This window comes from Montipora foliosa, chromosome 4 (genome assembly GCF_036669935.1).
Source record: "Montipora foliosa isolate CH-2021 chromosome 4, ASM3666993v2, whole genome shotgun sequence".
NCBI lineage: Eukaryota > Metazoa > Cnidaria > Anthozoa > Scleractinia > Acroporidae > Montipora > Montipora foliosa.
In genome coordinates this window covers 6,832,670-6,845,169 of record NC_090872.1, presented here as the reverse complement: position 1 = coordinate 6,845,169, position 12,500 = coordinate 6,832,670, and the positions used below count along the sequence as shown (strand labels likewise).

The 12,500-nt window shown below is 39.6% G+C and overlaps 2 protein-coding genes across 3 annotated transcripts in view; one reads left to right on the top strand and one right to left on the bottom strand.

The window, feature by feature from the left end:
* Positions 1 to 2,958: 2,958 nt before the first annotated feature.
* On the bottom strand, positions 2,959 to 9,144 carry LOC137999666 (NTF2-related export protein 1-like). The gene is made up of 4 exons (XM_068845513.1): positions 9,108 to 9,144; positions 8,935 to 9,021; positions 8,708 to 8,855; positions 2,959 to 4,299 (listed from the first exon to the last, which is right to left on the bottom strand). Exons 1-4 carry the CDS (start codon positions 9,123 to 9,125, stop codon positions 4,139 to 4,141), a joined length of 414 nt encoding a protein of 137 aa, XP_068701614.1. The 5' UTR covers positions 9,126 to 9,144; the 3' UTR covers positions 2,959 to 4,138.
* Positions 9,145 to 9,214: 70 nt separating this feature from the next.
* LOC137999663 (formylglycine-generating enzyme-like) overlaps positions 9,215 to 12,500 on the top strand; it is a 34,163-nt gene continuing 30,877 nt past the window's right edge. Inside the window, exons 1-2 of one of the 2 annotated variants that reach the window (XM_068845509.1) lie at positions 9,215 to 9,748; positions 12,214 to 12,288. In XM_068845509.1, coding sequence (XP_068701610.1) covers positions 9,317 to 9,748; positions 12,214 to 12,288 — 507 coding nt within the window. In that variant the 5' untranslated portion in view covers positions 9,215 to 9,316. The remainder of the gene's footprint in view (positions 9,749 to 12,213; positions 12,289 to 12,500) is intronic. The other variant, XM_068845508.1, reaches the window with a different exon arrangement.

Here is a 12,500-nt window from a genome sequence, read left to right as displayed (position 1 = left end):
CCCTAATATCATTCCTTTTGAAAAAGCAGAAAAAAGTCCTACAATTTTGAAATAACAGCTACACATAGTACTACTTCCTGAAAAACCGACCTAACTACATCCTGAAAATATGTATTGTTCTTATTTGAAAAGCAAATTGCGAAAACAAAAGTGCGTAAACGTTTTAAAGCGGTCCTCTTGAAAGGAACAAGCGTAAACTGGCTCTTTTGTTCTCTTTATGTGGAGTGTGATTCCGTTGTTGAAAACAATATGAATAAATAACTGTCCGCTGACTGAGTTAGACGGAAACACCGGAGAAACACTTACAGTAACATCGGGGAGTAATAATAACAGACAGTAACCAGTATGCCATTAAGAGATCTGGAAGTGTTGTCTCCGTGTATGCGTCATATCTACCAAGCTTTAAAAAATTCATGCAACTCCAACTTGTTCCTGTCAATAAAATCTGAAACAAGACGGAAACACTGACAGTAACATCGGGGAGTAATAATAACAGACAGTAACCAGTATGCCATTAAGAGATCTGGAAGTGCTGTCTCCGTGTATGCGTCATATCTACCATGCTTTAAAAGATTCATGCAACTATAACTTGTTCCTGTCAATAAAATCTGAAACAAGACGGAAACACCGGAGATGGCGGAGAAACACTGACAGTAACATCGGGGAGTAATAATAACAGACAGTAACCAGTATCCCATCCAGAGATCTGGAAGTGCTGTCTCCGTGTATCCGTCATATCCACCATACTTCAAAAGAAATCATGCAACCCATAGTTAATAGAAGGGAATGGTTTGGAAGCTCGGCAAACATCAAAGGGGCAAACAAAGATGCCAAGATTTAAGTTGGAAAGTCCACGACCGTGCACAATCTTTTGATTTGCGCTCATACACTATGCATGAATTACGTAATCAACACGTTTCTATTGGTTAGTTCCTCAGTACGGTGTAAACAACTATTGTGTTTTGTGCACGGTCAAGGCCAAAAAAGAGAACAAAAACGTACAACAAAGAAACTTCTCGCGTTTCCTAACCATTCTCCTCTATTAACTACGTGCAACCCCAACTTGTTCCGTGAATAAAATATCTGAAACAAGACGGATACCACAGAGATGACGACGACTGTCGTCGTCGAGATCTCTTAAGGACGGTGCCTACTAATTCAAAGGTATTTTTGCCCCGATTTATGATTATGCAGGAAAGGTAGATCTTCCTAAGTGTTACTGAAATCCGAAAAGAAAATTATGGGGGTAACCAGGAATTTTTCAAAGATAATTCATGAACAATATTTGTATAAAGCTCTAAAATACAAAGCAATTTATTGCGTTCTTTCTCAAATTGAAGCTCAATTATCTCTCAAAAATGAATGGTTACCCCCAATTTTCCTTTTGGATACCAAGAGTACTTACTAAGATCTACTTTCTCTGCATAGTTTTAAACTGCGCAAAAATACCCCTGCATTAGTTAGCATCACCGATAGGAAATCCAAGTATCTGGAGATGCGCAGGACGTATGCGCAATAACAATAGAAGGCACCGTCCTTACTGGCATACTGATTAGTGTCTGTTATCATTACTCCCCTATGGTACTGTAAGTGTTTCTCCGCCATCTCCGTTGTTTCCGTCTTGTTTCAGATATTTATACGGAGCTTAAGCACGCACGTTTTTTAGACGCGGACGACAACCGGAATTGAGCTGTTTTCCCCTTAAACGTGTCTTCACACAACCACATTTACATTGCTAAGTATCTTTTGTTCATTAGAGATGATTAGTATAGAAATGTGGGAGACACCACTGCCCTGACACGCGAAATGTTCTCTTTCGGTTGCCGTCCGCGTCTCAAAAACGCGCGTGCTTAAGCTCCCTATTTCATCGACGGGAACAAGTTGGAGGTAGATATGACGGATACACGGAGACCGCACTTCCAGATCTCTTAATGGCATACTGATTACATACATCTTATTCGATGGGTTAACATATAATACGCGCGGATATTTTGCGAGTTGCATCATATCCACTACAAAAAGGTGTTATTTTGATTCAATTTTATCCGGTAAGAGTGTTTCTACAAAATGTATCACCTGTCCTTCACGGCGCTTGCGAACGATGTTAATAGCACAGAAAGCCAGCCAAATGTCCTTTAGTTGATTGTATAAACGAAATGACGAGGGACAAGCGATGACTAGATAAATTATCAGGCTTTGCATCGCGTTGAAAACAATTTTTTTCATTGGAAAACTGCCGTTCCGTTCGTATTTGCTCTGTCAAACCGGGACACTACAGTGTATTACCGTCTCCTATTTTGCGCAATCTCTTGACCAAATATAGTGAAATAATAATGTCTGTTATTGTTACTCCCTTATGTTACTTTAAGTGTGTCTCCGCCATATCTGGTGTTTCCTTCTTATCTGCAATATATATTTTTTTTTGCCGAGGAAGATTTAGAAATTAATAGGCCTTTTGCAACAAACGATCACATGGTACAAAATCCGCCATTCTGGATGGCAAGCTCATTATTATTCCCCCACTAGTAAAACAAAGAGACCTGAACCAGTCAAGCTTGACTTGCCTTTGTTTTAATGTCCCAGTGGGGGAATAATAATGAGCTTGCCCTCCAGCATGGCGGATTTTGTACCATGTGATCGTTTGTTGCAAAAAGCCTATTAATTTCTGAAGCATGGTGGATATGACAGATACACGGAGAAAGCACTTCCAGATTCTCAACTGGCATAATGATTAGGGTCTTTGAACAGTACCTCCCTATTTAACTGCAAGTATATCGTCGTCAGAATAATACCTCCCAAAGTAAGTGAAGCAATGTCATCTCCTGGAATGGAATATCAGACAACAGTTTCCATATGCAGAAAAAAATGTTCACTATGCAGAGTATTTGCTATCTATTGAAAGCTTTGAAGCGTATGAATGGAATACCAAAAGCATTTTACCATCGCTATTTCGTTCAAAAATTGGAGTAGAACGTCCGCGAGCATTTTTACACTACGCTCACACTAAAGAATCAGAGGCCAAGTACTTTCAAGAAATTCTACAAAAACTCAAGTGGGATACGTCTGCGAATATTACTTGCGCCTTCTAAATGTCGGAATAAAGCAGCACAAAGAAAAAGTGATGTGCTTAACTGGGGAGCCAATCAGCGGTAAAACGAGCCCGTTTATGCCAATCACTAGGATAATTCTTGCCAGGTATTTGCGATTTCTTTTTGTAATATCTTGTTTTGTTTTTGTTTTCAAATGATTTATCAGTTAGAAATTATATGACAAATTGAAAAGTGATTTTGGACTTTTGAGGTTGACGCTTGAGTTATTCCTTATTCCTCCTCTAAAAGGAGCATATGAAAAGGTAGAGTGTTCTCACGACGAGAGTGCGTGAAGTTTATTGAAATTGCTTGTATTTTTCCGTTGACAGGTATATCGCAATGATAACCAAACATAAAGTCTTCAACAAGAGTCTCGTTGACGAAAACACCCAAGTAATCTTTATGGATGAAGCACATGTGAAGCTTTTGAATTGAAATGGCTGCATGGAAAGTTTTGACCCAAGAGGGACTTACAGCACATAATCGGAAATACAAAAACTCTCGTCCACAAGAAATTCGGTGTCCCATGTTTATCACCTGTCAAACAGAAATGGATTTTGGTGAAGAACACAATGCGGCCATGGATGATTGCCTACGCAAATTCTATTTTAAGAGTCTGAACACTCCACCAGTCTCAGCAGTACAGCAGTCATTGCGAGAGAGGGCACTTGAGCAATCAGTGGCACGGACTCCAGATGATGAGCAGAAGCGGAACTACATGCCCTGGCTGATGCACAAATTCACACCAGCAAAGACTGTGACAGTAGAGAAGATGATGATGATGATGACGATGACGATAACGATAATAATAATAACAATATCCTTTGCTTGATTACATGTCTAATAAGCTATATACTGAAAAGTACACTTTGTATGATTGGTATGGAAGGGTCATCATTCCACTAATTTTGTGATCTTGGACTCTCTTTTGGGCTTCCAACTCCAGCTTGTGGATCATTGCTGATGCATGAAGGACTTTCCAGGAATGTTCACTGCACACACACAACCAGTATTTTAGCTTTTATAACAACAATGTGAACTCCCTGACATCATGATACAAATCTGAAGCAGTCACTTGCCACTTTCCACACTGTTCCTCCTTCTGCAGTTAATAGAAAATTCTGTGAAAAATGTTCTGCTTTATGGCCATCAAATTTAACTAACCCTTCAACAACGACTAGAACAGTAGTTTGACCTGGAATCGCTTGATCTGGAGAAAAAAAAATACAAGACAGGTAGTTTAATTTATGGCAACACTGCTGTGTTGGTTGGATAACTTTTTAAAGCAAGGAGAACTTCATAAAAGTTTCATAAATAACCCTAGCTCATTAAACAGCCCCAAAAGAAGAAAGTGTTCACAGTTAAGATAAGTAACTTAAACTAGTAAACCAATTTTTCGAATTTGCTAGGCTGGTGAATTTCTTCAACACTAGTGGTCACACTTTACAAACCAGGCTGTGTGAAGCAAAAAGTCATGTACATCAGTGCAAAGCATTATTAGGTCACCAAGTGTAGGCAGGTAAAAAAGGTAAAGTCTGTTTACGAGCCTAGAAGGCCCATCAGGCCGGCGCTTATCTCCGGTTTCTGTAGCATGAAGCGACTAGGAGTATTTCTACTCCCCCCTGGATGGGATGCCAGTCCATCGCAGGGTTACCCCCGGCATTAATTCGCCAGTACCCATTTATACACCTGGGTGGAGAGAGGCACCGTGAGAGTAAAGTGTCTTGCCCAAGAACACAACACAATGTCCCCGGCCAGGACCCGAACCCGGACCACTCGATCCAGAGTCGAGCGCACTAACCATGAGGCCACCGCGCCTCCCACAAGAGTAGGCAGGGAGGCTACAAAATTTGACAGTAGAAAGGTGTTGTTGTTGTTGTGGAGCTGGGTTGTGTGTGTTGCATTGCAGGCATGAGAGCTCTCCTCTGGCATTACTCATTTCCCGGAACAGATGGCACATGATAAATGGGAACGTTTGGTTGAATTTGATTAGGGGAGCTAACTTGAAAACCAATTATGGGATTTGTGCAAGTAGAGAATTAGGTTAACTTAGCTCCTCAGCACAAACTTTCTTTTAACCTTATTTTAGTGTTCCATTTTTATTTTTTATTTTTCTTCTTATTGTTGTTATGTCTGTCATTGTATTATTCTTCTTGAGCTAATAAAAGATTATTGTTATTATTATTGTTATCATTATTGGTGGTTCTCTGCTCTGACCTGGAACATGTTTTCAGAGTAAAATTAATGTACTGGTACATGTACTGTATGTGGTTTGCTGTAGCTTGTGCAAGGCCAGACATGCCATTAGCCCTTATTGGAGTTATCATCGGTTTTGCCGCATAAACCTGGCTAAAGGGTCATTTTGTATCAAATTGACCCTTAATCCTCTTTTGCATGTAGTTTTTAACAAAAGAAAATGTGCCTGCAGGCTCAACTCCAATAAGGTCTATTCAAACCAAGGGTGAAAAACCTAGGTATACTGTAGTTTAGTCTGTATACAACTCTGGTAAATTTTTCCCTTCCTTGAAAGAAGTAGCAAAATTTTATCAAAGCAATGTCATTCTAGCATGTTCTGATCAAGGGACAGGACAAAATGCAGAGGTAAACAACAGATGCCGTCCTCTAAATCTTCAGACATGATTTACACTGTACGTGTACCGGTAGTTAAATTTTACTCCATGTCATACCGGTATTCAAGGTTTGTGGGGCTGCAGACATACGGAAAGGACACATTTTAGCAGAGGATAACCTCGAGGAGGCAACATTTCCCTTTGTGGTAAATGTAATATTATTACATGAAGAAAACTGATTTCTTCATTAGAAATATGTTAAAAGAAGAAAACAAAGAAAAGAGAGAGTGATTCAGAGCCATACCCATAGGACTAACTACTGTAGGCAAGCTGCTAAAATCCCCAAATTTCAAGTACTGTTTAATAAACAAGCAAGAGATGAAGCCGAACGGTTTTAGACCTGATAAAACGGGACATGCAAGTTTATCGAACGGCTTCAAAACCATTCCACAAAAAATGGCCGTTTTTATACTAGAGACGCATAATCTGTCCAGACGAATTATGCGTCTCTCATGTTATCCGTCTAGTGTAAAGACGGGACGAACTATATGAGACGCATAATTTGTCTTGGATGAACTTGGGTAAACATTTTTTCTGCGTCTGTTAAATTCGTCTAGTATAAAGACGGGCACTAGACGCATAATGCGTCTGGACGAACTTTCCAGTTTAGTGCGTCTTCAAAGACGCACTAAAATAGATTCTTCGTCCAGATGCATAATGTGTCTTGTGGCCGTCTTTATACTAGACGAATTTAACAGACGCAGAAAAAATGTTTGCCCAAGTTCGTCCCAGACGAATTATGCGTCGCTAGTATAAAAACGGCCAATGTGTCCCTCTGGAGTCTCGACAATGGAGCAAAATGTGAGCTGAAGATATTAGCATACAAGAAAAACAAGCCGGGCCTCATTACCAATTACCGGTACTACTGTATTCTTTATAAATTATAAAGAATTCTAATGAGGAGTGTTTTATCAGGATAAAAGCTCATGCACGTGGCATTTTAGGCTGTTCGGCTCATAAGAAATTAATAAGTTTTTGAAGTACTGTGACAGGGTTACTCATTGAGGGGTTAACTTTTTTTAAAATCAATACTCACACCTAAATATACTCGTACTCCTGGGATCTGTGACCAAATATTATGGACGTTTAGATCGTACTTTGAAGACGACTGCGAGTTTTCCATACTGAGCACCTACGGGGGTACATATTCCAGCACTCGGCAAAGTCCCTTCAAGACTTATGGCTTGGTGGCCTCAAACACCACTAGCCTTTCTAGAGACATCACCACCAAGCTGGCAACTTCTGCTGGAGAGAACAGGACATCCACAACACCGGGGACTTCATCCCCTACTCTTCTCAAATAGTGTGTGGGTTCTTTAATGTCCCACAGGGAACTTATGAACAGAAGATATTTGTGAGACAGGGCCCACGGTTTATAGTCCTTATCCGAGAAGATTATTTTAAGATCCTGAGTGTTGATCTGGCCAGAGTTCAAGCACGTGACCTCCCATGTAACAGCCCAATGCTCAACCAACTGAGCCACTGGTGCACGGTGGCTCAGTCAGCATGCGCGTTAGGTTTGGAGGTTGACATTTTTCAAAGTGCACATGCTCAGAATGGAAAATTCGTACTCGTAGTCGTCCTCCAATCTAAAGGTCCCAATTGTCACAGTTTCCTTTCTCTTGGCTCTGTGTCTGATACCAAGGAATTTTCTCTCGACGCCCAGTTCCAATGTGTGTTGCATAAAATGTAAGGAAATGTTGCATGACGTTTTGGTGGATGTTTTCTGATGTTATCCATACACAAAAGCAAAATCCTTGGTATCAAAAGCAGAACTGTAAGGATAGACACAAGGAGAGAAATTTGTTTTAGTGTATGTGTGTGCAAAGGTCAAACTCTAAACACAGACTTCAAAAATGCTTTGCCTTTTGGGACTTTTAGTGATTGTGTTGAGTACCCTCATTTAAAATAGACAAGTTCACGCTCTTGAGTGCATCATGGGTAATCAGGGCAAGATTGAGAGAAATTCAAAGGTTTGTAAGGAAGTTCAAAATGCTGAAAAGAATTCATGATACACAATTTTGGGTTTTTTATTTTCCAAAACAGAAGATAGGCATTCAAAGGTGCGGCTGAATAAATTTGGAGAGAATGGCTATTGTAGAAATTATTTTATTAAAAAGAGTTTCTGCCATACATTTCCTGTAATTCAAAGGGAACAAAATTACAGAGAATGTATGGAGACAAAAAAAGCAATATTTAGGAATTCCAAAGAATGGATACCAAGTCTAGTTCATCTCAGTTGTGAACATGAACTTATTTGTTTGGTTTGTGAAGGCAAAAGTCTATAAAGTAGTCATGTACAGTATATTTTGCTTTGAATTTCCATACAAACCTTTGAATTTCCCACCATGTTGCCCTGATTACCCATGATGCAATCAAGAGCGTGAACTCGTCTATTAATGCTCCTGATGTGGATAAATGGAATTTAGGCAAGGTTAGGATTGAGACAAGGCCAGCCAGCAGTTACTCTTCTTTAACTGGCTCGGGGGTAACCCTGATTCTTTGCAGGGAGCTTTGAATTTCCCGCCATGTTGCCCTGATTACCCATGATGCAATCAAGAGTGCGAACTCGTCTATTAATGCTCCTGATGTGGATAAATGGAATTAGGCGAGGTTACGATTGAGGCAATGCCAGCCAGCAGTTACTCTTCTTTAACTGGCTCGGGGGTAACCCTGATTTTTTGCAGGGAGTCGTGTTGCATTTTGCTAGCTTGCTGGCCATTGCATGGCGATTTTTTGCTTGCTCTTCTCCTAAAGCTGGTGAGTAACAGGTCGCTAAGTATTCCACACTAATTTTTTTTTTAGTGTTCCAGTGCCCTTGGGTGATGGTAGATTTTACTCTGTCTAAAGTACATGTATGCCTGACGATTTTACTCGTCAATGTTGTTTGGTAGCCGGCAAGAAAAGCTGATTCACTCTCGAATTCTGTGGATGTACTCTTAGGTTTATCACTGCTAACCGCAAGAAAAAGAAAAGGACACATGATACCTGACACGGGCTGGCAGTCCAAAGTGTGAAGCGTATGTTCTGTAGCAGGAAGACTGTTGAAGAACTCAGTGACAACTTCGGAGCCACCTTTCACGACATTACCATTCCACACAATTGTCGTGTCGGAGGAATACAGTTTTGACATAAGCTTCAAACAAAAAAAGGACAGAATAAGGTCCTCATAAAACCCCAACGAACTGCGCAACAGAAAACGAATGTCAACTCACGTGGCGGCGTTTATCAAACGTTTCATAGTAAACGTTACTAAATTCCTCGCCCGCTTGCGTTGCTTGTTCCGCTGCGTTTCTCAATCCCTATTTAAGAAAGTGAAAGTACGTTTAAACAAATGGGAATCACGAAATAACATCAAAAACATGAAAGAAATACTGCTAGCTCTCACATCGCCTTTGGCAGCCATTATCTCTTATCGTCACAATGTAATGTACCATATATGAACGTTGAGGTACAGCCGCTGTTCGCTAGAATGACGGCTCTAGAGGCGAGGCCGCTAAGAACAACAAACCGAAGAATTGGAACTCTATGGAATGGGATGATTTATAGTCTTTCTAGTTCACATTAATTCGTGAAATTGCTCCTTCAAAGAACATCATGTGGAGGGAATTTCTATTTGGACTGCATCTATTCGCGAATATGGTTTTTACAAATCAAGATACCTGTCCAAATTTCAATTATGGAAGGAGTTTGATGAATTCTCACTTTCGCAATTTGAACGATGTTAAAAAAGATTGTGGGTGCTCTACATTCAAGCGTAACAATTCTATGAAGAAGAAAGAAAAAATTAAAGACAGAGAAAATAAGGAAGATGAGATGGAGTTGAAATCAGCTGATTTTAAAAGGACAAACTCCATGGTTTTAATCAGGGGTGGGAAATTTATCATGGGTACTGACAAACCATTTCTGCCAATGGATGGTGAAGGACCCGCTAGAGAAGTGAGAGTAAACTCATTTTATATGGATATTTATGAAGTCAGCAATGCGGAGTTCAAACTATTTGTGAACAGCACCGGTCATGTGACAGAGGTTTGGAAAATAAGGTTGCTTGTCATGTGATTGGTAGTGAAATAATTATATCAGTTAATTATATCTTTAACTTTTTAATTGCCCGGAAAATCACAGATGATTGGGAGATTTGACATTTTTCCAAACAATTCAGATTTTTCTGGTAGTTGTTTAAAGAAAAAAAACCAAAACAGCAGTAGACTAGCAACCTTTGTGGCATGATTATGGTGCTGAAGCAAGAATCCCCCTACTGGACGGGGTTCGTCTCCACTAACCACTAACTGAAATAATAATCTCTACTAAAGCGGGTAAGGTGGGGGGGGGGGGGGGGGGAAGAATGTATTATGTGTGGATGGTGAGTTGAGAGAAAATCCTAGCCAAAAATGAGTCTCTAAAATGAGGAAGAGAAATTTACAAAGCGAACTCTCAACCTCACAGTGGAGTTAGCAAAACAAAACAAACTCTGTGTGAAAATAAAAACTTTAATTTCAGAAACAGCCAGATAGTACATGTACAAGAAACTATATCAAGTACCGGTAAGAGGGATAAACAAATATTTGAACATGAAAATTATTCATTCTTAAAAAACAGGAAAGGGCAGCTCTAAAACCCAAAGAAATCCCATGCAAAATGAAGCACAGGTGTATTAAATGAGGCAAATCTAAACAACCCGAAGGTAAAGAAAAGCTGACTGCGACACCATTAGGCTCGTAATTGGCTGCGAATCTTCAGGGGTAGAGTACAACCGAGCAAGGGGGTTTCTAGTCCAGTGTTGGACCTCTACCCGACCCTTTCGTGCCGAGTCAAGAAAGGAAAAAGAAAGGAATAAACGGAAAACCAGGAGAAAAAACAACACCAAAACCATGGGCAGACTGACGCGACCAAAACTGCAAAGCCAATCAAGCAAAAATGGAAATAACACTTAATACCAAAAACACACTTACCAGGTGTATAATATGATTACTGAAGCAAAATAATAGTTTAAAATAAAGAAAAATGGATACCTGGTTACTTACATGAAAGAAAAAGCTGGCAAAAATTTTCCCTTCTCTCCAAACACTTGCAAAGTCTCCAATAAACGTCAGCTGTGCTTACGGCAAAAGAATTCAACTCCACTGTGAGGTTGAGAGTTTGCTTTGTTAACTTCTCTTCCTCAGTGGCTATGATTTTCCCCAACTCACCATCCACACACACAATATTCTCCCCCCACTTACCCGCTTTACTAGAGATTATTATTATTTCAGTTAGTGGAGAGGAACCCCTTCCAGTAGGGAGATTCTTGCTTCAGCACCATAATCATGCCACAAAGGTTGCTAGTCTACTGCTGTTTTTGTTTTTTTTCTTTAAACAACTATCAGGAAAATCTCAGGTACAGTATCTATTAGGGCTGATTTACACGGTAAGATTTTGTTGCTTGAGACAGGGCTATGACATGACTTACAATTGGCATGGTACATCAGAAAAATGTCGTAGCATTTTAAAACATGCTTTAATATGCTGTGACAATCATAAGTCATGTTGTAGGCCTGTTGTAAGCTTGTTGCAATTTTGTGACAAAAAATCGTACCGTGTAAATTGGTCATCACAGACTTTTCCTAGAGGAAGAAAGGATGCCCAATTTTCAGGTTTACATGTCCAGTAACAGGGAATTAAAACATTTTTTTTACTGTCGTTTCCTGTCAACAGTACAAATAAATTTTTGTGTTTCTTGTAGCCTGTTCCAGGCTCTCGACTGGGACAAGGAATAATGTGAGCAGGAAAAGAAAATGTGCGAGTTCTGAATGGAGGGTAAAAAGAAAAAAAGAAAAACTGTAATGGCAATTTTTTCATATGACAGGACTGCCAATCATGGCTGAAATCTTCCCCCATCCCCCATTCCTGATTTTCCTAATTTGTCCATTACCAGTAGCACAATATTGTATTTGTAAGTATGCAAAATGTGTACAGTTTGAGAAACAGTGAGTTCCCAGCTCAATTCAGGTTTACTCCTTCATCTGTAACAAGGTTAACCAGAGTTTAGTGTGAGATGGTTGAAGGAAGGGAGGTGAAAACTTGGATGCAAATTGATAGCGTTTTATAGTGTAAGGCACTTCACTGAGTTCAACGTGAAGGGTTATTCATGTAGCTTGGAGCTGGTACAACTGAATTAAAACAAACTCCTGATGCACCTTTTGAAAGCTGTTTCAGGTTTGTCTATAGTGTCATATTTTCTTCTGGCTTCATTTTATTTTGGTATAGGAGCAAAATTGACACTGTATTTAGAGAATTGCTTGTCTCAGTTCCCAGACTCAATGGACACACGCCCTTATTAATTTCATTGTTATCATGACTCTTAGCTAGCAGAGTACAAAGCTCAATATTTTTATCTCTCATAAGTGCAGTTTTAAGAAATTAATTTTATCATCTTCACATTAACATTTATGGTCCTACACAGTTAACACTCTTGGTTGTTTTTTTTGTTATTATTATCTGATTTTGTGTTACAGGCTGAAAAGTTTGGTGACTCCTTTGTGCTTGAAGGAAAGATTAGTGAAGAAATAAAGAAAGATATTCATCAAGCAGTGAGTTGTTATCAGGGAGATGATATCTTACATATGTCCATAATAGTGTAAATGTTCAGCTGTTGAGAGATGCGTGTGCAGGCAAGAAATGTAATGGATGAATATTTATTATTTATTTACTGATTGAGTATGAATACATACATAGTGGAGTAACAATAAGACATAGGTCCCCTGCGAGGTTAACCACCAGGATACACCACAGAAGACAGACC